The 24,140-nt window shown below is 39.9% G+C and overlaps 1 protein-coding gene across 2 annotated transcripts in view; it reads right to left on the reverse strand.

Moving 5' to 3' along the window:
- The window catches only part of Smc1b (structural maintenance of chromosomes 1B), a 61,577-nt gene that overhangs the window by 19,920 nt on the left and 17,517 nt on the right, over positions 1-24,140 (reverse strand). The window contains exons 6-14 of one of the 2 annotated variants that reach the window (XM_090328883.1): positions 23,868-24,126; positions 21,548-21,688; positions 19,934-20,016; positions 19,352-19,559; positions 16,344-16,529; positions 13,181-13,360; positions 11,001-11,147; positions 8,706-8,843; positions 126-242 (exon numbers count right to left, since the gene is read on the reverse strand). In XM_090328883.1, the coding sequence (XP_090185009.1) occupies positions 126-242; positions 8,706-8,843; positions 11,001-11,147; positions 13,181-13,360; positions 16,344-16,529; positions 19,352-19,559; positions 19,934-20,016; positions 21,548-21,688; positions 23,868-24,126 (1,459 nt within the window). The remainder of the gene's footprint in view (positions 1-125; positions 243-8,705; positions 8,844-11,000; positions 11,148-13,180; positions 13,361-16,343; positions 16,530-19,351; positions 19,560-19,933; positions 20,017-21,547; positions 21,689-23,867; positions 24,127-24,140) is intronic. The other variant, XM_090328884.1, reaches the window with a different exon arrangement.

Below are 24,140 nucleotides of genomic sequence, written 5' to 3' on the forward strand. Positions count from 1 at the left end.
GATGGCCAACAAAGTATCCCAATAAAAGAAAATATTCTGATAAGTCACTTGAATATTAGGTGCCCTGAATCTGGTCTAGATGAGAACTGTATATGTTGCTTAATAATAAATGTAACATTCATTACCTTGTCTATCTTTTCTTGAAAATTTTCAATTTTTTTCTGTTGTTCTGTGATTCCTTCATTCAGCATAGTACATTCAGCCTCTATGTTTAGTAATTCACTTTGTAATTGAGATTGTTCCTAATAAGAAAAGATTTTTTTAAAAAAATACAGCAAACATCCATTCATGTTAAAGCACTAGAAAAAAATAGGAATAAGAGGTACATTCCTCAAAATAGTGAAAGCCATATATGAAAAACCTACAGCCAGTATTATACTAACTGGTGAAAAACTGGAACCATTCACCTTAAAATCAGGAACTAGACAGGGATGCCCACTCTCTCCACTTCTCTTCAATATAGTGCTGGAACCCTTAGCCAGAGCAATAAGACAAGAAAAGGACATCAAAGGGATCCACATAGGGAAAGAAGAAATTAAACTATCCCTATTCGCAGACGACATGATCCTCTACTTGAGTGACCCAACAAACTCTACTCCCAAACTTCTAGAAATAATAAACTACTTTAGCAAAGTGGCAGGATACAAAATTAGCCTTCAGAAGTCAGTAGCCTTCTTGTACACCAACAATACACAAACAGAAGGCCAAATCAAGAAAATGATCCCATTCGCAATAGCCCCCAAAAGAATAAAATACTTAGGAATATACTTAACCAAAGAAGTAAAGGAATTATTCCATGAAAACTACAAAAGCCAAATGAAAGAAATTAAAGAGGACACTAGGAAATGGAAAGACATCCCATGCTCATGGCTAGGGAGACCCAACATAGTGAAAATGGCTATACTGCCAAAACTGATATACAAATTCAATGTAATCCCCATCAAAATCCCAAAGACATTCTTTATGGAAATAGAAGATATAATCCAAAGATTCATATGGAACAAGAAAAGACCTAGAATAGCCAAAACAATTCTAGGCAAAAAGAGCAATGCTGGTGGTATTATAATGCCAGACTTCAAACTCTACTATAGAGCCATAGTAACAAAAACTGCTTGGTATTGGCACAAAAACAGACCAGAAGATCAGTGGAACAGAATAGAAGACCCAGAAATAGAACCACATACCTATAGTCAACTTATATTTGACAAAGGAGCCAAAGATATACAGCGGAACAAACAGCCTATTCAATTATTGGTGCTGGCAAAACTGGGCAGCCACATGCAGAAAACTAAAAATTGACCCTAGCCTTTCGCCATGCAGAAGCATTAACTCAAAGTGGATCAAAGACCTCAACATCAGACTGGAAACCATGAAACTGCTACATGATAAAGTAGGAGAAACACTGGAACTCATAGGCACAGGCAACAGATTCCTGAACAGAATCCCAGGGTCACAACAGATTGGAGAGAGACTCGATAAATGGGACTACCTAAAAATAAAAAGTTTCTGTACAGATAAAAACAGTCGCAAAAGTAGAGAGACTGCCAAGCAACTGGGAAAAGATATTCACCAACAATACATCTGACAAATCCTTAATATCCAGTATCTACAGGGAACTCAAGAAACGAATCCCCCCAAAAACCCAATAAATCATTCACTAAATGGGCAAGGAAACTACAGAGAGACTTATCAGAAGAAGAGATCAAAATGGCAGAAAAACATATGAGAAAATGTTCATCATCTATGGTCATAAAGAAAATGCAAAAAAAAACAACCCTAAGATACCACCTTACCCCAACAAGAATGGCCAAGGGGAGGAGGAAGATGGTGCCGAGACAATAGGGACACTGCCTAGCTCTCTCTCACAAAAAGAGAGAACCAGGGAGTCCCACGAATCAATTACTTTAAGAAATCCACAACAACAAACTCAAGAAGCAACGGAAAAGAACCCAAACTGGAAAAGAAATCCAGATAAAGCTCACATCCAACTTTCTCAAAGAATTCGGAACTTGAGGACCCCTCCCCCACCGGGCCAAGCCAAGAAAAGCGGTGGTGGAGGGGGAGGGGGAGGGAGCCGGGCCGGGCAGCGCTGGCCGGGCAACTGGGTCAGCGAGCCATAGAAGCAGCGGAACTCAGAGGCGGAACCAGAACAGCAAGCAATGGAACCCAGACGCGGACCACAAGCGGAGATCCGAGGGGAGTGAAGGATTCTCCAACACCGTGCAGCACCCACAGACGAACGCAGAGGCGTGAGTACTGCAGCGGGCCCCCAAACACAGAGCGGGTGCCAAGCCATAGAACTTAACTCAGACCCCTCCACCCCGCCTGAGAAGAGCAGGAACAGGGGGGCAAGGAACTTAGAATCTCCCTTCCCTCAACAGCCCCCTCCCCCAGACCAATGACTGGAGATTGACAGGTGGGAGGCGCTAAGACCCAGCACCCCACCAAGGGAGGCGGAGGTGTCCCAGTCCCCACCCATCCACCAGGTTCCTCTCCCAGGCCTCTGACTGGAGACTGACAGGCGGGCTACGCCAAGACCCAGCACCCCACCAGGGGAGACGGGGGTGTCCCAGCTCCCACCCACCCACCTGGCTCCTCTCCCAGGCCACTGGGTCTGGAGAGCAGGGAGCACTGTGTCCCTGCCTTACAACAGCGGGTGGGGTGTACGAGACAATAGGAGCCAGCATCTGACCCCCTCAAATCTTGAGCCGGGCATTCTCCAGCAGGGAATCCTGAGCCAGACAGCACCGAGGGGCCCCCCACAGTCACAGACTCTCCGACAAAGCAGCGGGGAACTGAAGGGCCAACCAGCAACCAAGCTCGCCTTCTGAGAATCAGAAAGGTGGGGCTCCGCCCTTGGAGCGCATGTCCTCAGCTGGGCGTCGCCCCTGGGAACAGAGCGGACAGCTGCAGGTTCTGCTGAGAGCCCCTAGGAACCTCCAAACTCCAGACCCTTGGCCGGGGGCCGCCCCTAGAAGCAGCACAGGAAAACCAACCATCCGCCCAGCACGCTGAGACCGAAGCTCTCAAATCCATCCCACGGCCCACTGTGAGGCCATTGGCTGGGCTGAGAGCTAGTCCTACAGCAGCACACAGTCTCTGGGAATCGACCGAACACCTACAAAAACGGCAAACTCTGACATAGTCAGCAGAGGAATCAATTTGGCTGAGAACCACAGGTATTCACATACTCCCAGAACCACGGTCCCAATCCAAGCAAAGACCGCTACCTACTGACTACAGAGCGAACTACAACAACAGTTCTCGATGCCGAGGAGAGCTCAAAGAAGAATCACGACATACATAAATAATCAAAGTCCCGTGCAAAGCCCAAAAGGCAACAAGAGCGAACTGACGAGAGAGATGTCACCATCCCAAGAAATGACACCTGAAACATGACCCTTATTCAAGGAGATGATTGTGAACATGACTAAAGAGATTAAAACAGAATTACAAAAACAATTCCAGGAACATAAGCAGGAAATCTCCAAAGAGCTCCTCGAATTCAAAAAAGAAATGGAAGAACAGATTAATACTCTCAGAGCAGACATGATCAGCTCAGCGTCCACACTTCAAGCAAAAATGGAGGCATTAAGCAGCAGATTGATGGAGATGGAGAATAGAACATCAGAAACGGAAGACAAAACACAAGAGCTGGAACAGAGAATCGCCACCTTGGAAAAATCAGTCAGAATCTACCAGAGAGAGCTCCAGGAACTGGCAGATGCAGCAAAGAAGTCTAATCTTCGTATAATAGGGATAGAGGAGGGGGCCGAATTCCAGGACAAAGGTATGCAACCTTTATTCACCAAAATCATAGCAGAGAACTTCCCCAACTTCAAAAGGGAAAATACTCACATTATTGAAGGTTTCAGGACCCCAAGCAGGCAAGATCCTAGAAGGAACTCACCTAGACACATCATAGTAAAGACATTAGACCCGAATACCAAGGAATTGATCTTAAATGCTGCAAAAACAAAGAAGGAGCTATATTATAATGGGAAGAACATTCGAATTACAGCGGATCTCTCCACGCAAACCCTAAATGCAAGAAAAGCTTGGAAAAACATCATTGATGTCCTGAGGACCAACAACTGCCAACCCAGATTGATATATCCAGCAAAGCTAGCATTTACATTTGAGGGAGAAACAAGAATATTTCACTCCAAAGAGAAGCTTTATGAATACGTGCACACTAAACCAGCGTTACAAAGAATACTAATTAACTGAGAACAAATTGTAGAACATCAAGAACCCGCATCAAGAAGCAAGCATCTGTAATTCACTAAACACAAAAGGGGAAAAAAGAGAAGAAACTTAGAAGTAAAAATAAATAACAACAATGGACACTGACCACTTCTCCATAATCTCCCTAAATGTGAACGGGCTGAACAATCCACTCAAAAGACACAGAGCAGCAGATTGGCTTAAGAAACACCACCCATCCATATGTTGCCTCCAAGAGACACACCTCACTGCCAAAGACAGAAACAAATTCCAAGTGAAAGGATGGAAACGAATTTTCCACTCCAATGCACCATGCAAAAAAGCAGGAGTAGCAATCTTAACCTCCGATAAAATTAACTTCTCAGTAAAATCAGTACACAAAGATAGAGACGGCCATTATATATTAGTAAAGGGTACAATCCATGCCCATAATATTACAGTTATAAACATCTACGCCCCCAACACGGGAGCACCCAAATTCGTCAAACAAACTCTTTTAGAACTACAAAACAAGATAGACTCAAACACAATCATTGTCGGTGACCTCAATACTCCACTCTCAACAAATGACAGGTCAACTCAACAAAAGTTAAGCAAAGACACCATCGACTTAAATGACACCATAGCCCAGCTGGGCTTAACAGATATACACAGAGTCTTCCACCCAACGGCGAAACTTTTTACATTTTTCTCAGCAGCACATGGAACACACTCCAAAATAGATCATATAATAGTTCATACAGAAAACTTAAGCAGATACAAGAAGTCTGATATAATCCCATGCATCCTATCAGACCACAGTGGAGTCAGACTAATTCTGAACAAAGCAGTCAAAGTCAAAAAACATTCAATCACATGGAAACTGAACAACACACTTCTGAATAACCCCTGGGTAACAGATCAGATCAGAAATGAAATTAAAAACTTCCTTGAATGTAATGACAATCAAGAAACATCACAAAGAAACTTATGGGACACAGCAAAGGCAGTTCTAAGAGGCAAATTTATCGCACTACGCGCGCATATTAAAAAGACAGAGGAAGAGCACATAAATAACCTTAAAAAAAACCTGAAACACCTAGAGGAGCAAGAAAAAGTTAATTCTAAAACAGCTAGAAGGACAGAAATAACAAAAATAAAATCAGAAATTTCAGAGATTGAAATAAGATCTATACACAAAATTGATAAATCAAAAAATTGGTTCTTTGAAAGAGTCAACAAAATTGACAGACCCTTGGCAAGATTAATCAAAAAAAGGAAAGGGGAGACTCAAATAAACAAGATTAGAGACCCCACAGGAACAATCACAACGGATTCCCAAGAAATCCAGTCCATAATGAATAGGTACTACCAGGGCCTATATTCAAAGAAACAAGAAAATCTAGTAGAAATGGATGACTTCTTAAATAAATATAGGCTACCCACACTAAACAACAATGAGGTAAACAAATTGAACAGACCAATTTCTTACAACGAAATTGTGGAAGCAATTGGGGAAATGCCAACCAAAAAAAGCCCAGGTCCAGATGGTTTCACTGTGGAATTCTACAAGACATTTAAAGATGAAATAACACCTATACTCTTGAAACTCTTCCGAGAAATAGAAACAGAAGGAGCAATACCAAACTCATTTTATGAAGCTAATATTACTCTCACCCCCAAACCAGGGAAAGACCCAACAAAAAAAGAAAACTACAGACCTATCTCTCTAATGAACACAGATGCAAAACTCCTCAATAAAATATTAGCTAACAGAATCCAGAAACAAATTTAAAAAATCATACACTATGATCAAGTGGGCTTCATCCCACAAATGCAAGGCTGGTTTAACATTCGCAAATCAATCAATATCAATAGAGCTAAAGATAGGAATCATATGATAATTTCTCTGGACGCAGAGAAGGCATTTGACAAAATACAACATCCATTCATGTTGAAAGCACTAGAAAAAATAGGAATAAGAGGTACATTCCTCAAAATAGTGAAAGCCATATATGAAAAACCTACAGCCAGTATTATACTAAATGGTGAAAGACTGGAACCATTCACCTTCAAGTCAGGAACTAGACAGGGATGCCCACTCTCTCCACTTCTCTTCAATATAGTGCTGGAACCCTTAGCCAGAGCAATAAGACAAGAAAAGGACATCAAAGGGATCCACATAGGGAAAGAAGAAATTAAACTATCCCCCTATTCGCAGACGACATGATCCTCTACTTGAGTGACCCAACAAACTCTACTCCCAAACTTCTAGAAATAATAAACTACTTTAGCAAAGTGGCAGGATACAAAATTAGCCTTCAGAAGTCAGTAGCCTTCTTGTACACCAACAATACACAAACAGAAGGCCAAATCAAGAAAATGATCCCATTCGCAATAGCCCCCAAAAGAATAAAATACTTAGGAATATACTTAACCAAAGAAGTAAAGGAATTATTCCATGAAAATTATAAAAGCCTAATGAAAGAAATTAAAGAGGACACTAGGAAATGGAAAGACATCTCATGCTCATGGCTAGGGAGAATCAACATAGTGAAAATGGCTATACTGCCAAAACTGATATACAAATTCAATGTAATCCCCATCAAAATCCCAAAGACATTCTTTATGGAAATTGAAGATATTATCCAAAGATTCATATGGAACAAGAAAAGACCTAGAATAGCCAAAACAATTCTAGGCAAAAAGAGCAATGCTGGTGGTATTATAATGCCAGACTTCAAACTCTACTATAGAGCCATAGTAACAAAAACTGCTTGGTATTGGCACAAAAACAGAATAGAAGACCCAGAAATAGAACCATATACCTATAGGCAACTTGTATTTGACAAAGGAGCCAAAGATATACAATGGAACAAACACAGTCTATTCAATTATTGGTGCTGGCAAAACTGGGCAGCCACATGCAGAAAACTAAAAATTGACCCTAGCCTTTCGCCATGCACAAGCATTAACTCAAAGTGGATCAAAGACCTTGACGTCAGACTGGAAACCATGAAATTGCTACATGATAATGTAGGAGAGACATTGGAACTCATAGGCACAGGCAACAGATTCCTGAACAGAATCCCAGGGTCACAACAGATTGGAGAGAGACTCGATAAATGGGACTACCTAAAAATAAAAAGTTTCTGTACAGATAAAAACATAGCTGCAAAAGTAGAGAGACAGCCAACCAACTGGGAAGATATTCACCAACAATACATCTGACAAATCCTTAATATCCAGTATCTACAGGGAACTCAAGAAACTAATCCCCCCCAAACCCAATAAACCATTCACTAAATGGGCAAGGGAACTAAAGAGAGACCTATCAGAAGAAGAGATTAAAATGGCAGAAAAACATATGAGAAAATGTTCATCATCTATGATCATAAAGGAAATGCAAATAAAAACAACCTTAAGATACCACCTTACCCCAACAAGAATGGCCAAGATTTTGAACTCAGACAATGACAGTTGCTGGCGGGGTTGTGGAGAAAAAGGAACCCTACTGCACTGCTGGTGGGATTGTAAACTAGTTCAGCCACTCTGGAAAGCAGTGTGGAGATTCCTTAAAGAACTGAAAATAGACCTTCCCTATGATCCCGCCATACCACTTCTGGGCATCTATCCTGAACAGCATGACCCAGGATATTATAAAGACACCTGCTCAGCTATGTTCATCTCAGCACTATTCACAATAGCCAGGCGATGGAAACAACCCAGATGCCCTACTGCAGATGAATGGATACAGAAAATGTGGTATATATACACAATGGAATTCTACATAGCCAACAGACAAGATAAAATAATGGCATCCGCAGGGAAGTGGATGAATCTAGAGCGAATCATGCTGAGTGAGACAAGTCAAGACCTAAGGAACAAAAGGTGCATGGTATCCTTAATATGCGGTTATTAAATCCAAAGTGTACAAGAGAGAGGACTCAATAACTGCATACCCAAAGCAATGGACATGGTAGTGGAAATACAAACATAACTATATAGACATAAAAACCTATGACTCTATAGACATAATGTTTTATTTCATAAATTAATATGTTTCTGTGACATACAAACCCTTAGCCTAATTGTGATTAAATTCTATACTAAGTCCCAGTGATTGTAAATAGAGATTCCCTCCTTGAATACTTGTATGTTAAGCTTGTCATTTAAAATATGATGTAAAAATCAACGTTAATAAATTCTTTAAAAAATACAGCAAACTTAGTTTTATACAGTAAGGTCAAAACATGATAGGTCTCTTTACAATCAAGGAGGATTCTAGGAGCTAAGATGATATAGTATGTAACAGACTCAGTCATATTATCGAAAATTTGCGTGCTGCACTGCAACTCTAATTTCCGCCTTTTTTATTTGTAGGTCTGAGACTGGAACTCAAATTTGGTAACTGATGCTTTCGCTCATTGGCTATGGCTCTACCAACAAAACCACGCCTCTAACTCCAACCCACCATACTCTATGCATGTCTGCATTACCCGGGAAAAGTTAGTAAGCTGCTTCTTCTTAATCATCTCCAGTTCACTCTGTGAATATTTGAGTCGTATCTGAGTTCCTTGTATTTGAGTCTGTATTTGTTTCAAATCTATTTCCTTGCGGAGTGCCTTCATCAAATCCTGAAAAAGAAAGAAATGTGAATCATTTTATAATAAAAGATTCCTTTCATTCTTCAAAGTGCTTTCCGATGTAATACCATAATACACTGATTTTCAGATACAACCCCTCTTCCCATTCTTCCTCTAAGAGGCTGGCCATGGAAATACATTGAGCTCTTGAGTGTGATGTCATACAGCTTCCTCAAAAAATAAAACACACTTCCCAAAAGGAAGGAGAAGGCATGAGAATACTGAGTAGGTACATGCTCCACACATGTATCTGCCCATCACTGCCAGCTAGGGTGGAGCAGATACCACCTTGCACAGAGAGCCTCCGGTTCTTTTTGCTTGTCTCCTCTATTCCCTTCTCCCATCCATTACTGAAGGAAAACAAACAAAACAAAATTTGACTTCACAGGTCCACCTTGTAGTAGGATAGTCTATGCCAAGCACAGCTTCATGTTTACTGATCATCTGGGATTCTTTCAGTGGCTACACAGTCCTATCCTTGGTCCTAATGCTTCATCCTAATGTCTTCAATATCACTTTGTAAATATTTAATAGGATAGAACCAAGAATTAATTTAAAAAAATCCCTGGGGCGGGCAGTTTGACCTAGTGGTACAGTGCTTGCCTACCGTGCATGAAGACCCAGGTTCCTTGGTACCAAATGCATAGAAAAAGCTGAAAGTGGTGCTGTGGCTCAAGTGGTAGAGTTCCTAGCCTTGAGAAAGCCCAAACACAGTGCTCAGGCCCTGAGTTCAATCCCAGAACTGGCAAAATAAAAAATAAAAATTCCTGGGTGCTGCTAGCTCATGCCTGTAATCTTAGCTATTCAGGAGGCTGAGATCTGAGGACTGAAATTGGAAGCCAGCCCAGCCAAAAGTCCATGAGATTCTTATCTCCAATTAACCTGAAGTGGAGCAATGGCTCAAAGTGGTAGAGCACTAACCTTGAGCAAAGAAGCTCAGGGTCATTGCCCAGGTCCTGAGTTCAACCCCATGACTAACAAAATAAATAAAAATGGACTTTATCTTCATTTAAAAATGCCATTTAAATTGTTTTGCTTCTTCTTTTTTTTTTTAGATGGGGATTCATAGTCGAGGCTAGAGTAGAAATGGCTATGTCATCTAGCCTGGCCTAGAATTATCTTCCTGTTTCTGCATCCTGATTGCCTGCTGGGATTGTAGTTGTGAGCTACTTTGTCCGTCAAATCTAGAAGCTCTTAAATACAGTTTTAACTGCAAATTAGTTTTTCTTTCTTTAAATAGTTATATCCACTAATTCATTTTTTGTCCCTAATGCATTTATTATAAGTTTAAGGTTATATTGAATAGTAATGGTGATAGAAAACATGTAGTCCCTGATTTTAGCAAAAAATATTCTAGGGTTTCACCATTTAATTACATATTCCTTTTTATTTTCTCTAGGGCTAGGGATTGAACCCAAAACCTCATGCTAGGCTATAGCTCCCAGACATTGTGGTTTTGTTTTTGAGACAGTCTCACTACCTTTGCTGAATTTGCTAGGATTACAAGTGTAAGCTACAAACACCTGGTTATAATTTTTTTTTGCCAGTCCTGGGCTTTAACTCAGGGCCTGAGCACTGTCCTTGGACTTTCTCAAGGCTAGAGCTCTACCACTTGAGCCTCAGCACCAATTCCGGCTTTTTTCTATGTATGTGGTACCGAGGAATCGAACCTGGGTCTTCATGCATGCTAGGCAAGCACTCTACCACTAGGCCAAACTCCCGGCCCCAATGGTTATAATTTTTTATTTTAAGTTTATACAAGCTTTATAAAAAACTAAGATTTTCCGTCTTTTTCTATGACCTAAAGTACTTTAAATAATGTTTACCAAACTGAACTCAGCTGAAAATTAGTTACTGATTTTTTTTAAAGTTGTAGTAAGTTATACATCCATAATTGCCACATTTTTTTTTTGTAAAATTGGGACTCTAAACCCATTATAATTCCCTTTCCAAAGCCCCTGGTAGCACCATTCAACTTTCTCTTTGTCAGTGAATTAATGGAATAATTTTGTGACTATTTTATTTCACTTAACATCATTTTCTCAAGGTCCAAACTCCAGTAACGCAAAAAAATGAAGAAAAACCCAAACAATTTAAAAATGCAACTGCTGTTCTTACTATCTTGCAGATTTTATGACACAAATATACCTTGAGCTCCTGGACCAGCTGATTCCTTTTGTCTTTGAGATTCTTCACCTCTTTTTCATCCCAGCACCTAGCCTTCTGTCTTAAGTCACTTGATCCTCCAGAGATCACCCCAGATTTTAAGAACAGAGTTCCATCAAGGGCTACTGTCTGTAAAATTAAAAATGTTTTGCCATGGAGAAATGTATATAGGCATACAAAAATAAGAACCTAACATGACAATTTCTACAGCTGAGAATTTGTAGATGAGAGAGCCACTTGCAGAGTTTTACTAATAAAAGATCTAGCTTATGAAAAAACATAAATGAACAAACTACAGATATAAATCCCATTTAACACCCAAAGCAAAACTAGGCAACAAATTAACACCAATAACAAAGACTTCCAACAAGTTATATATATAACAGTTCCAAACAAACTGAATATTCAGAATTAAAAATCAATGATGCATTTCACATCAAATAGCTGGCATTATATAATCTCATTATGAAAAATCTGATATAGCTGTCAATGGGATATTAACTTTAGGATACCCAAAATATCACATTCTCCAAATAAACACTAGTGAGATCAAGAAAAACATTAAATGGAGTCAAAGTATAACATAGCCTGGAGTTTAAAGTCTTTTAAGTATGCCTATGTTTTATGCAATAAATGGAATCTATTCTCAACATTTTACAAATGTTTCTAGTTAATCAATTAAAGTAGGGGATCACCTGGGACAGACTAAAATCCTATCAGTGGGCTGACAAAAATAAATCTAATAGTCTCCTTCCTTGTTCCTGTTTCCCTTTCCTTCCTTTTTAAATTTTTCAATAATGGGGTTTGAATTCAGGCTCCCACAATTGCTAAGCAGGCTCTGTGCCACTTGAGCTACTTACTCTGTGTTGATTCTCTTTAAGATGGGGTGTCTCCTTTCATACTCAGGAAACATAAAGGGGCTGGGATCCTACTGTGCTCCTGTCTTTCAAGGATGACAAGTATAAGCCACTATGCTTGACTCCAGAGTGGCCAAGGCTGCCCTCTATCCTCAAGCCTCTGATCCCTACCTCTCTAGTAGCCAGGATTGAGCTACCACAGCCAGCAAGTCTTTCACATTTCTTCTTTGAAAACATTCTCTACGTGACTGCTGTGCACTAAGACATTCTGCTCTAGGAACTGGGGTCAGTGAAGCATAGTGCCAGCATACAGGAATGCTCGGCCAGTAATAGATGAACTTGGTCTTACTTTGAGAAATCTGGAAGCAGGAAATTATCTTGGGAATTGACATAGATTTTACAAAAGAGTATTGTTCTTCTTAAACTTGTATAATTTACCACTGTATGTGCTTTTTATTTTTATTTTGCTAGGCTTACACAAATGCCTAGGTTCATTCCATTACACACAACAGTTCAATCTCTAGGTCTTACACACATATTTTATATGATTAAGTTTACTTATATGTTAATTCCCCATCGAGTATAACTGATAAATGCCTTCACAAAGCCAGTGAATTTCAACTTCCAGAACATACAATGTCATCAGACTTTTGATAGTTTTCAGTCTGCAAGAGAAAGTAATACCTAAGAATACTGTTGATAAGCACTTCCTGTATTATGATTAAGGTTGATTTTTCACATTTAAGAGCTATTATATTTCTTTGGATAAGAACAAGTTTGCTCAAATTTATCCATTTTCTCACTGTATTATCATTTTACCTTTTGGTCTGCAGGAACTCTTGCTCTTTACTGTGTGTTACAAATATTTTCTCCAGTTTGAAATTTGTTTTTATATTTTTTCTTTGTTTTTTGTGGGTCATGGGGTTTGAACTCTGGGCCTAGGTGCTGTCCTTGAGCTCTTCAGCTCCAGGATATCACCTTTCCCTTGGGCCTGGGCATTGTCCCTGAGCTCTTCAGCTCAAGTCTACACCCTACCCCTTGAGCCACAGCGCACTTCCCATTTTCTAATGATTACTTGGAGATAAAAGTCTCACAGTCTTTAGTGTCAGGGGCTGGCTTTGAACCACAAAGCCTCCTGAGTAGCTACGATTACAGGCGTGAGCCACCATGCCCAGGCTATTTTTATAGGTTTTTGACGTCTTCATGGTGCTGGGGAGGGAAGGGTAGAAGGGAAGGAGAGCCACATGGAACACCTTATAAATACTGCTCGAACTTCTCTAAAGAGCCATCTAAATTCTTTCTTACTTTCTGTCTCTCAGGTCCGCTGAATGCAATATGTCTTGCTTCCTCCACAGTTTCACAGACTAGGCCATTTCCACATACAAACTGAATCACTTTCTTCAGCTGAGGAATGTGAGTCTTTACAACATCAATCATCATTTTGCAGCCTTTAAGTTCCCTTAGTCTTTCGTTAATTGGCTTGATCTAAAAGGTTTAGAAATATTTGGTATATTAGTTATGATAAAAACCAACTGCTGCCAGGCACTAGGGCTCAAGCCTGTAATCCTAATTACTCACAAAGATGAGATCTGAGGATTGGGATGCAAAATCAGCAGAATAGTTAAGTCCATCAGACAGTTATCTCCAATTACTCACCAGAAAACTAGAAATGGAGCTGTGACTCAATGTGGTAGAGCACAAAAGCCCAAGGACAGTGCCCAGGCCCTAAGTTCAAGCTCCACAAGTGACAAAAAATACTCCAAATAATCATTACATATTTTTCTCATAGAGCATAGACATTACAGCTAAAGATTAACATCAAGCACCTATATCTAACAAGTTTGACAAGAACATGATAAATTCTATCTTACACAGAGAAGTTTTTAAATCCCAAAACCTCATGTAATGCCAGAGGATACAACCTCTAGATTCAATGTTGTTCCAAGCACATGGGAGAGGATGAAGCATAAATGCTCCTGTGTCTTCTGATCATACCTTGTAGCAGAAGACAATACCCGCCCAGATGTGTATATGAGGAACAGTATAGCACTATGGAGCCTGAAAACTACTAAAGGCTCACATCACCAGGAAAGTCCTCAAGACCTTCAGGATATGACTTTCAGACTTGGTCTATAAAGAAAAAAAAGAAAAAAAACCCCAAAACTGTGAGCCTAGCCTGTAATCCTAGGTATTTTCTTTCTTTCTTTTTTTTCCCCCACTCCTGGGCTTGAGCTCAGGGCCTGAGCACTATCCTTGGACTTTCTCAAGACTAGAGCTCTACCACTTGAGCCTCAGCACCACTTCTGGCTTTTTTTTTCTATGTATGTGGTACCGAGGAATCAAACCCAGGTCTTCGTGCATGCTAGGCAAGCACTCTACCACTAGGCCACACTCCCAGCCCAATCCTAGGCACTTCTAACCCGGGCATAGTAGTTCACATGACTACCTCAACCAGTGCTATGTATTTGTTGTCCCAGGGATAATGAGAAACACAAATAGGATGACTGCAGTCCAGGCTAGCCTGGCTATAAAGCAAGATTCTATCTTGAAAATAACCAATGCAAAAAGGGACTGGTAGAGTGGCTCAAATGATCAAATACCTGCCTAACAAGTACAAGGCTCTTAATTCAAAACCCAGAACTATAAAAAATTACCTACAACAAAACCCAGCAAACATGATTTACTATTTGTTAAATCAAACAAATTAAAAATCCCAGAAAATGTAAACACATGTATGTACATCAACTAAGTGTATAGAAAAGCAATCGGAAGTAGTTATTATTAAAGAACTGGACATTGGGGCCGGGAGTTTGTCCTAGTGGTTAAAGTGCTGGCCTAGCATGCATGAAGACCCGGGTTCAATTCCTCGGTACCACATATAGAAAAAAGCCGGAAGTGGTGCTGAGGCTCAAGTGGTAGAGCTCTAGCCTTGAGAAAGTCCAAGGACAGTGCTCAGGCCCTGAGCTCAAGCCCAGGACTGGCAAAAAAAAAAAAAAAAAGAACTGGACATTGAGAAGCTGGGAGTGTGGCCTCGTGGTAGAGTGCTTGCCTAGCATGCACGAAGACCTGGGCTCAATTCCTTGGTACCACATACAAGAAAAATCTGAAAATGGTGCTGTGGCTCAAAGTGGTAGAGCTCTAGCCTTAAGAAAGCCCAAGGACAACACTCAGGCCCTGAGTTTAAGCCCCAGGACTGGCAAAACAAAAGGAACTGGACATTGACAAGGGGTACAAGTATTCCTTTTATAAACATATTTCTGTGTAAGATTCAGAAATAACTTTGAAGATGGGGTGCTGGTGCTCACACCTATAATTCTAGCTACTAAGGAGATTGAGATCTAAGGACTGAAGTTCAAAGCCAGCCTGGTCAGGCACCAACAAAGCCGTAAGTGGATCTGCAGCTCAAGTGGTACAGCACTAGTCTTGAGCATAAAAGCTCAGAGACAGCACCCTGAGTTCAAGTCATAAGACCGGAATATACACACAATTTTTGTTGTTGTTGTTGTTGTTGTTCCTAGGACTTGAACTCTGGGCCTGGGCACTGTCCCTGAGCTCTTCAGCTCAAGGCTACTGCCTCCCTATCCTTGAGCCACAGCCCCAGTGGTTAATTTCTAGTGGTTAACTAGAAAATCTGATGCCCAGGCTGGCTTTGAACCTCGATTCTCAGTTCTCAGCCTTCTGGGTAGCTAGGATTACAGGCGTGAGCCACCTCACCCAGCATACAAAATATTTTTTAAGCAACTTTGCTCTGAAAAATCTCATGTGAGGAATAAGTAAAAGATTTCAGGGGCGAGGAATGTGGCCTAGTGGTAGGGTGCTTGCCTAGCATGATTGAGGCCCTGGGTTTGATTCCTCCATACCACATACACAGAAAAAGCCAGAAGTGACACTATGGCTCAAGTGGCAGAGCACTAGCCTTGAGCAAAAAGTGTCCACAGTCTGGCAGTGAGTGACCCACCTAGTATTTGCCCAGCCTCTCTTCCATGTAGGTGCTGTGCTAAGTAATGATTCTTTCAAACAATGCAATAAGGGGAGAACTTATTCCCTTAACTTACAATGAAAAATTTAGGATCTGAAGATACTAAGGGATCTCAAGACAGATCTCAAGGCTTAAAATCTAGCCTGTTCCATACTAGATCAAATATTTACAACTGAAATTGAGTTGTAGACTGAATGTCATATCTGATTCCTATTCTTAGCTATAAAACAAATCTATTGACATCAAATGAACTAAAGAACATCAGGTAGGATTATGGCAAAACTAGATTAGCAAGAAAAGACCTGCTTTAGGAATGAGCAGTCACTTGATAGTACTCTCCAAGTGCTAATACATTAACAGTAGCCTTAGTTGCACCTTGGCTGTCATCCAAGCTCCATTCCCCAACCTTCCATCACTACCACAGTCTAAGCAACAGAGATGTACTTCAACAGACAAGTTTTCATCACTACTCAAAACCAAATTCCTTACATCAAGGTAATCTAGAGCGAGGAATGTCTCAGGTTCCGCTCTTTCTTCCTTCAGAAATCGAATACAATCCTTTGCAACCTTTTCAGAGGTGACAACTATGGCAACCATGTACCGGCCAAAAAGCTTAGTCACAGCCAGCTGGTATTTCTTATGAATAGGGTGACACAGGTCAAGCAGTCTTCCAAACTTTGCAGGTTTTTCAAAAAGAGAGGAAAGTCAATATATTAGTAAGGAACAAACAATACATTGCTTTCTAATGTAACCAAGAATCATGGACAAAACTAAGTTTATAAAATCACACCTATCATTTAATACAGCTTCACTCAAATCTACTTAAATTTCATCATTAAATGCCCATTCTGGTATGTTACACTCATTATAAACAACAGTACTAATGGTGGAGGAATGGTACAGGTGGCAGAATGCATACCCAAGCATGTTGCTAGGACCTTAGTTCAAATCTCAGAAAGGAAAAAAAAACCTAAACAGGAAAACAGTATTAAATGAATTTTAGTAAAGTACTAAACTATTTTACAAAGCTAAGGCAACTCATTATTTCTCTTTGACAATCATCTACGAAGCCCCTGTTGTATGTTGAGTTAGATAGTGCTGAACTAGCCTCATGGACTCTCAGGAAAAGGGATGCAGATACTCATTACTCTTGTGAATATACAAAGCATAGCTGGACACTGGCAACGTGCAGAGTGCTCTAAGGGACAAGGAAGGGCCCGGTTTACCAGGAATGGCTCTCCACAAGCACCACTTGTACTGAGCTCTAAGAGTGGTCAAGAAATCACTAAAGACAAGAATGTTCAAGGTCTTTTTGAGAAGATACCTGCATAGATGACTCCTAGAATTTGTAACCATGTAATTTCCTATCCTTGGGGTCTTTCTTCCATTTGTTGGCTTTACTTCAGGCATACACGTTTCATAACACATTTTCATTGTCTTTAATGTCTATTCTCTTTGCTCTCTAATTGTTTAATTATCTTAAGCTCCTTGATATTGTTAATTTACTTGCTATTTTTAACTACATATTAATTTTGTGTGTGAGACAGGTTCTGGGGATTTGAACTCAGGGCCTTGGGTGCTGTCCTTGGGCTGTTTTTGGTCCAGGCTAGCACTCTAACACTTGAGCCACAACTCCACATCACTTTTTTGGTGCTTAAATAGAAATAAGAGGCTAAGAAAGCCTGGGATGGCAACTAGATTATGTTCTTTGACTTTTGAGATCCTCCCTTGCTCTTTATTATTGTTGTATGACAGCTGCCACGGTGGTTCTCTCCCTCTGCTTCCGTTCAGAGTCAGCTCCCTTCACTCACTGCGACAGACTAGTCTGAACTCCCTTCTCACAACATCCTCCCCTACCCAGTGAGGTGATAGGATTTGCATCTCCTGTTTTACCTACTGTCCTATCACTTCAGTGCTTTGAAGCCAAGGGTATGGGAGGGCTAGATGATGCCTTGCAAAAATATACTTTGCTTAAATACCTAGGTTTGATTTCTCCAGAGTTGTTTTTATTTTGTCAGTCTTGGGGCTTGAACTCAAGAGTCTGGGCACTGTCCTTGAGCTTTCTCAAGGCTAGCGCTCTACCACTTGAGCCACAGCACCACTTTCTCCTTTTTCTGAGTATGTGGTACTGAGGAATCCAACCTAGGGCTTCATGCATGCTGATTGTAAGCACTCTACCACTAGGCCATAGACCATGCCATGCTCCTGGCCCCCTCTCCTGAGGTTTTTTTTGTTTTTGTTTTTGTTTGTCGTGGGGTTTGAACTCTGGCCTGGGTGCTGTCCCTGAGTTCTTCAGCTCAATGCTACTGCCCTACCCTTGAGCCATAGCCTCATTTCCCATTTTCTAGTGATTAATTGGAAATAAGAGTCTCACAGCTTTGGCAGCTTTGGCTTTGTATTGCCCGGGCTGGCTTTGAACCATGATCCTCAGATCTCAGCCTCCTGAGTAGCTAGGATTACAGGCGTGAGCCACTGTGCCCTGCTCCTTGCCTCAGTTTTTTTTGTTTGTTTGTTTTTGTTTTTTTGTTTTTGGCCAGTCCTGGGCTTGAGCTCAGGGTCTGAGCACTGTCCTTGGATTTTCTCAAGGTTAGAGCTCTACCACTTGAGCCTCAGCACCATTTTTGGCTTTTTTCTATGTATGTGGTACCGAGGAATCAAACTGGGTCTTCCTGCATGCTAGGCAAGCACTCTACCACTGGGCCAAACTCCCGGCCCCTTGCCTCAGTTTTTAACTAGTATTTTATACCAATGTTCTTCTCTTTTGGAAAAGATCAAAATGGCCTTTCAATATGTGAGGCCTCCTGGAATTTTTCCATCAGAGAACATTATAAATTTACATTTCCTGGTTCATTAGTTTTTTAAATCTAAGACTCTACAGTTAGAAAAAGTGACTAGGTAAGTAAGGCAAGCAAGCCAAGGCTCTCAGTTAAAGCCACCTCACAGGCAACAAAACCAAACCAAACCACCAAAACAAAACCACCCGAAGTATCAGAAGTAAAAAGTGAACTGAGGAAAAGCTGAAGATAGGTGTTCATGAGAGTGTGATACTGCAGAGGCCAAAGGCAGGTGCTTTGAAACAAGGCAGTGATGAAGAACTTCACAATACTGAAGACAGACTTTCTGACAGGGAATACTCAGGGCACATGATGTGAGAAAATACTGCTGTGCAGCAGACCCTCCCAAGCAGCAGGGAGGCCACAAGGAAATAAATATATGTACAATGCCAAAAGTAGTCAGATAAACTGAAACCATCAAATGCTTGATGGTTTCTTGGAGATCCAGACTCATGGATCTTTTGTACACACTGATGAAACTATATCATATCAATGCTTTTCCCTAATAATTACTTATCAACAGACAAAATGGGAGCTATTTACACAATACTGTAATACTTAATATAGTTAAATAGAAAAGATTTCTGACACAAATCTGTATCCTAATAATAATAATACTTCTAATTCCAAATAAGACTTTTTTTTCACCAATATCGTAGTTACCACAGAATCTGGGTAAAGCCTTTTGAGGTGATCTAGAATTTCTGCTCTTTTCTGTTGACGCCTCCCCTCATGGTTATCAATTCCAGCATTCTCCAAGTCATTTCTAATATGGTTCAATTCCTCATTAACTTCAGACATTCTTGATTTTGTTTTTTTAATTTCATCCATCAGGATGTCCTCTTGCTGTTTTTTCTCTTCTAAGAACTCCCTAATAATAATAATAATGATGATGATGATGAAGAAATTTCCAGATACAGTATACTGTGTGTCTAGTCTTGTAGGAGCATGGAATAGTGCTCAAATGATTTTAAAGAATTAAAAACAGATATAACCCAACACTAAACATAGAAAAAAAGCTCTGATCATTCTTTGTTGATTCAAAAATACCAATACACAAAGGAAACTTACATTCCACTGTAACCACCTTATGTGCTCAAGGCTTATTTTATTATGTGGATAAGTATAATGTTTAACAATGTAAAAGGAAGTAATAAACAACAGTAAAATTATTACAGCAGTGGGAGCATGCATCTACTGTACAGAAGACATATAAAAAAAGTTCAGGATTCTTTTTCTACCTACATGCACGACTTTGTATACTCCTCCAACTTCTCTATTCGTTTGTTATGATCTTCTATTTGTTCTTTTATTTGCTTTAGATTTCCCTAAAATAAATAATAAAACCTAAAGTCAGCCACATCAATTCTAAACCATAAAATTACTTGCTTGGAACTTCCTATATCATAAAGCTTTTACAAGTTTGAAATACATATTTTTGAGAGCAAATTGGATAAAAACTGGCTCAAATTTTGATTATCATTTGTTAAACATGTGCCATCAGGGTGTGAATATGGATCTCTGGTAAATTCAACCTTCAAGTAGACTATTTCCAAATATCTACAAAGTTCTTATCTGTCTTCCAAGTTAATTTACTTAATCAATATTCATTCAGCAGCTAGCATATGGTAGGAACTAGAGATGTAACAAAGAGATGCTAGTCCCTATGCCTGGGTGCTTTTCTGGATATATTAACTGGGATAATCAGACTTCTCTGGTACCAGGCAGTCATTTTGGATTTGAGATCCTGGCCAATTACACTTCAGAAGCCAAACTGTGCCCCTGCACCAGAGGTCGCGGGACCTGTGGAAAGTAAGAGACTCAGTTTCCTATGAGACAATCATTAGACTGAGTGGAACATGATTGTCTTCATCTCTCTTTGCTCTGTCTTGTTACTGCTTGTCATATTCAAAAGGCAACAGCAACTCAACAACACTTTTGACTTCTAATAGAAGCAATTATGATTTCTGCCTGGTAGAGCAGTATCAATTTATGGCAGTTTTGTGCAATTTGATAAGAGCCCTTGGACAGATGTAGATTAAGAACAAGGAACAATTGTAGAATGAAGAAATTTACTGTTTCCTGGTGGTGGGGTGGGGAGAAAGGGAGGGTCAGGGAAGGCTTAATGGTGTAGAAACCATAGAACTTAATGTGTAAAGGTAAATGAGCAATTTAAAAAGGAAATTATCATTCACAAAGGCAAAAACATCTAATGTATTCTCAGAATCCATATATGTTTTTATAATGTGGTACAAATTACTCAAATTATTTTAATCTCTGATGTCACATCACACCTTTATTTTCCCTTTTTACAAAATGCCCCTTTTCTTCTCAGAGGACTACGGTATAATTTTTTTTTTGCCAGTCCTGGGCTTGAGCTCAGGACCTGAGCACTGTCCTTGGACTTTCTCAAGGCTAGAGCTCTACCACTTGAGCCTCAGCACCACTTCTGGCTTTTTTTCTATGTACGTGGTGCCGAGGAATTGAACCCGGGTCTTCGCGCATGCTAGGCAAGCACTTTAACCACTAGGCCAAACTCCCGGCCCTAAAATCATAGTTTTAAAAACTAGGGCTGGAGGCATGGCTAAAGTGCTTTGTAATCTTCTTCCTTTTTTTTCTCCAACTATGCAGAAGCAGCTGAGTGATGGCACTGAACAGCATAAGAGAGAGCCTGATTTTTTTTGTAGTGCTGAGGATCAAACCCAGGGCCTTAAAACTCCATCACTGAGCTATGCTCCCAAACCCCAGATTTTGAAAATTTACTTATGTTCAATATAAATCCACTTTATATTGAAAAAATAAAAGGAAATAAGATTTCATTGAGATAATTCTAAATCATTACCGTACAGCCCATATTACCTGAATTTCTCCATGTCGCCTCTTTTCAAATGCCAGTCTTTCTTTTTCTGCCTTCTGTTCCCACTGTAGTTTTTCCAACTGTTGTGTCATGATAGCTACTTTCTTTCTTACTTGCTCCTTTAACTCTTTGTAACGATCCATCTATATAAACAGCATTGAAACATTACTAACTTAAGCAGGACAAAATTTTCTTTATATGATATCCTGTATTAACAGATACTTATCAAAATCTTATTTTACATACATAAGTGCCATCTTCTCCAGGTGAAATACAATACCATAATATGAAAGTCTTCATATTTTATTTTTGTGACAGTGCTGGGCCATGAACTCAGGGCCTAAGCACTGGACTATATTAGAAAATCTTAAGAGGGAAAGGGGAAGTGCCAAGTGGTAGCCCACACCAGTAAATCCTAGCACTTGGAGCAAGAGGATGCCAGGTCTGAGGCCAATTTGGATTACAATGAGTTCAGTCAGACTTCATCTAAAAGAAAAACCCAAAATATTTGAAAACTGTCATTTATCTATTTCTGGTTATTTATCATTGAGTAAAATTGAAATTGCATACGTACTAAGCTGTATTTTTTTTTTTTTTGGTAAGTCCTGGGGTTTGAACCCTGTGCCTGGGCACTGCCCTTGAGCTCCTCAGCTCAAGGCTACCACCCTACCGCTTGGCCTGGGCATTGTCTCTGAGCTCTTTAGCTCTACCCCTTGAGCAACAGCCCCACTTCGAGTTTTCTAGTGGTTAATTGGAGATAAGAGTCTCATGGCCTTCAGGGGACTTTAGTGCGTAGGCTGGCTTTGAACAGCGATTCTCAGATCTCCATCTGCTGTGTAGTTAGGATTACAGGCATGAACCATGGCACCCAGCTCTAAGCTGAATCTTAATTCTTGTTTCTTCAGTACTGCATTTGAACTCAGGGCCTCAGACTTGCCAGGAAGTACTTCAGCACTTTCATCAAGACCTTTCCTTCTTTATGCTTTGAGCTCTTTTGCAGAGAAGGTCTCATTAATTTGCTCAGGACAGTCTTCTGAGGCTTTGACCTGTGCCTCCCACCCAACTGGGATTACAAATGTGAATCACCACATTCTGTTTGTTAAACTTTTTGCCCCACTGGACTGGAACTGTGATCTTCTTGCTCTTTCCCTACTAAGTCACTTACATTGTAGATGCTCATTATTATGCTCAAACCCCGTCACTTAACATTTATTTATTTATTTATTTATTTTCTTGTCTGTCATGGGGCTTGAACTCAGGAGCTGGGCACTGTCCTTGAGCTTTCTCAAGTGCTCTACCATTTGAGTCACAGAACCACCTCCAGCTCTTTCTATTTATGTGGTACTGGGGAATTGAACCCAGGGCTTCATGCATGCTAAGCAGGCACTTTACCATTAGGCCATACTCCTGGCCCCTATTTTTTATTTTTTTGCCAGTCCTGGGGCTTGAACTCAAGAGCCAGGGCATTGTCCCTGAACTTCTTTCACTCAAGGCTAGCATTTTACCACTTGTGCCACAGTGTCATTTCCAGATTTTTCTGTTTATGTGGTACTGAGGAACTGAACCCGGGTCTTCATGCATGCTAGGCAAGCACTCTACCACTAAGCCATTTTCCTTGCTTCCGGCACTGGACTAAATTTTAAATCGCTTTAAATAATCCGTTTCTGTATCAATTAGACATCTTTAAAGCCATATATATCTGACTTTTAAGTTTTTATAATATCATGAGAAAAATTTTACTTTAAAAATTATTTGTCTAGGGCCTGGAGTTTGGCCTAGTGGTAGAGTGTTTGCCTAGCATGCATGAAGACCCGGGTTCAATTCCTCGGTACCACATACATAGAAAAAAAAAAAGCCAGAAGTGGTGCTGAGGCTCAAGTGGTAGAGCTCTAGCCTTGAGAAAATCTAAGGACAGTGCTCAGGCCCTGAGCTCAAGCCCAGGACTGGCAAAAAAAAAAAAATTATTTGTCTAACTTTTATTATAATGTTATATTAGGTAATATTTATTTTTACAACTTGAACTCATAACTCTTATAATGTCATCTAATTATATAAAAATGATTTAGTTTATATTCATGAATACTGTGTATCTTTGCAACAAACAGTGTGGACACTGTTCAGTTTTCAATCTGAAGTAAAATGCTTTCAAGAACTTTTAAAAAATGATTTAAACATTAAAGTTAGATTCTATGTGCAGACCAAAACAATCTAATACCTATAATATACATTCTGAGGATAATCTCTTAAAAGTAAATCCTTAAAATTTTTTCAAAGTAAAAGATGCAAAAAATAGAAAATATTCCTTATCTTTGACATTTTCACCTGATTAGCTTCCAGCTCAATGTCTTCTCCTTTATGTAAGATTTTTTCTTCAACCTGCTTTTCAAAAAGTTTCCATGTGTTATCTAAATCAATCAGTTCTTTCTCCAGGACTTTTATATCATTTTCCTGTTTTGAACATTGTTTGTCACCATCCTGTATTGTTTTCTTAGACTCTTCCAATTTCTTGAGGTGGTGAGAAGTATTTTCTTTAGCTTTAATATACTGAGGCCTCTTCACATTTAAAAGTGCATCAATAGTTCTAGAAAGGAAATA

This window comes from Megascapheus bottae, chromosome 2 (assembly GCF_031878675.1).
Source record: "Megascapheus bottae isolate mThoBot1 chromosome 2, mThoBot2.hap1, whole genome shotgun sequence".
Classification (NCBI taxonomy): domain Eukaryota; kingdom Metazoa; phylum Chordata; class Mammalia; order Rodentia; family Geomyidae; genus Megascapheus; species Megascapheus bottae.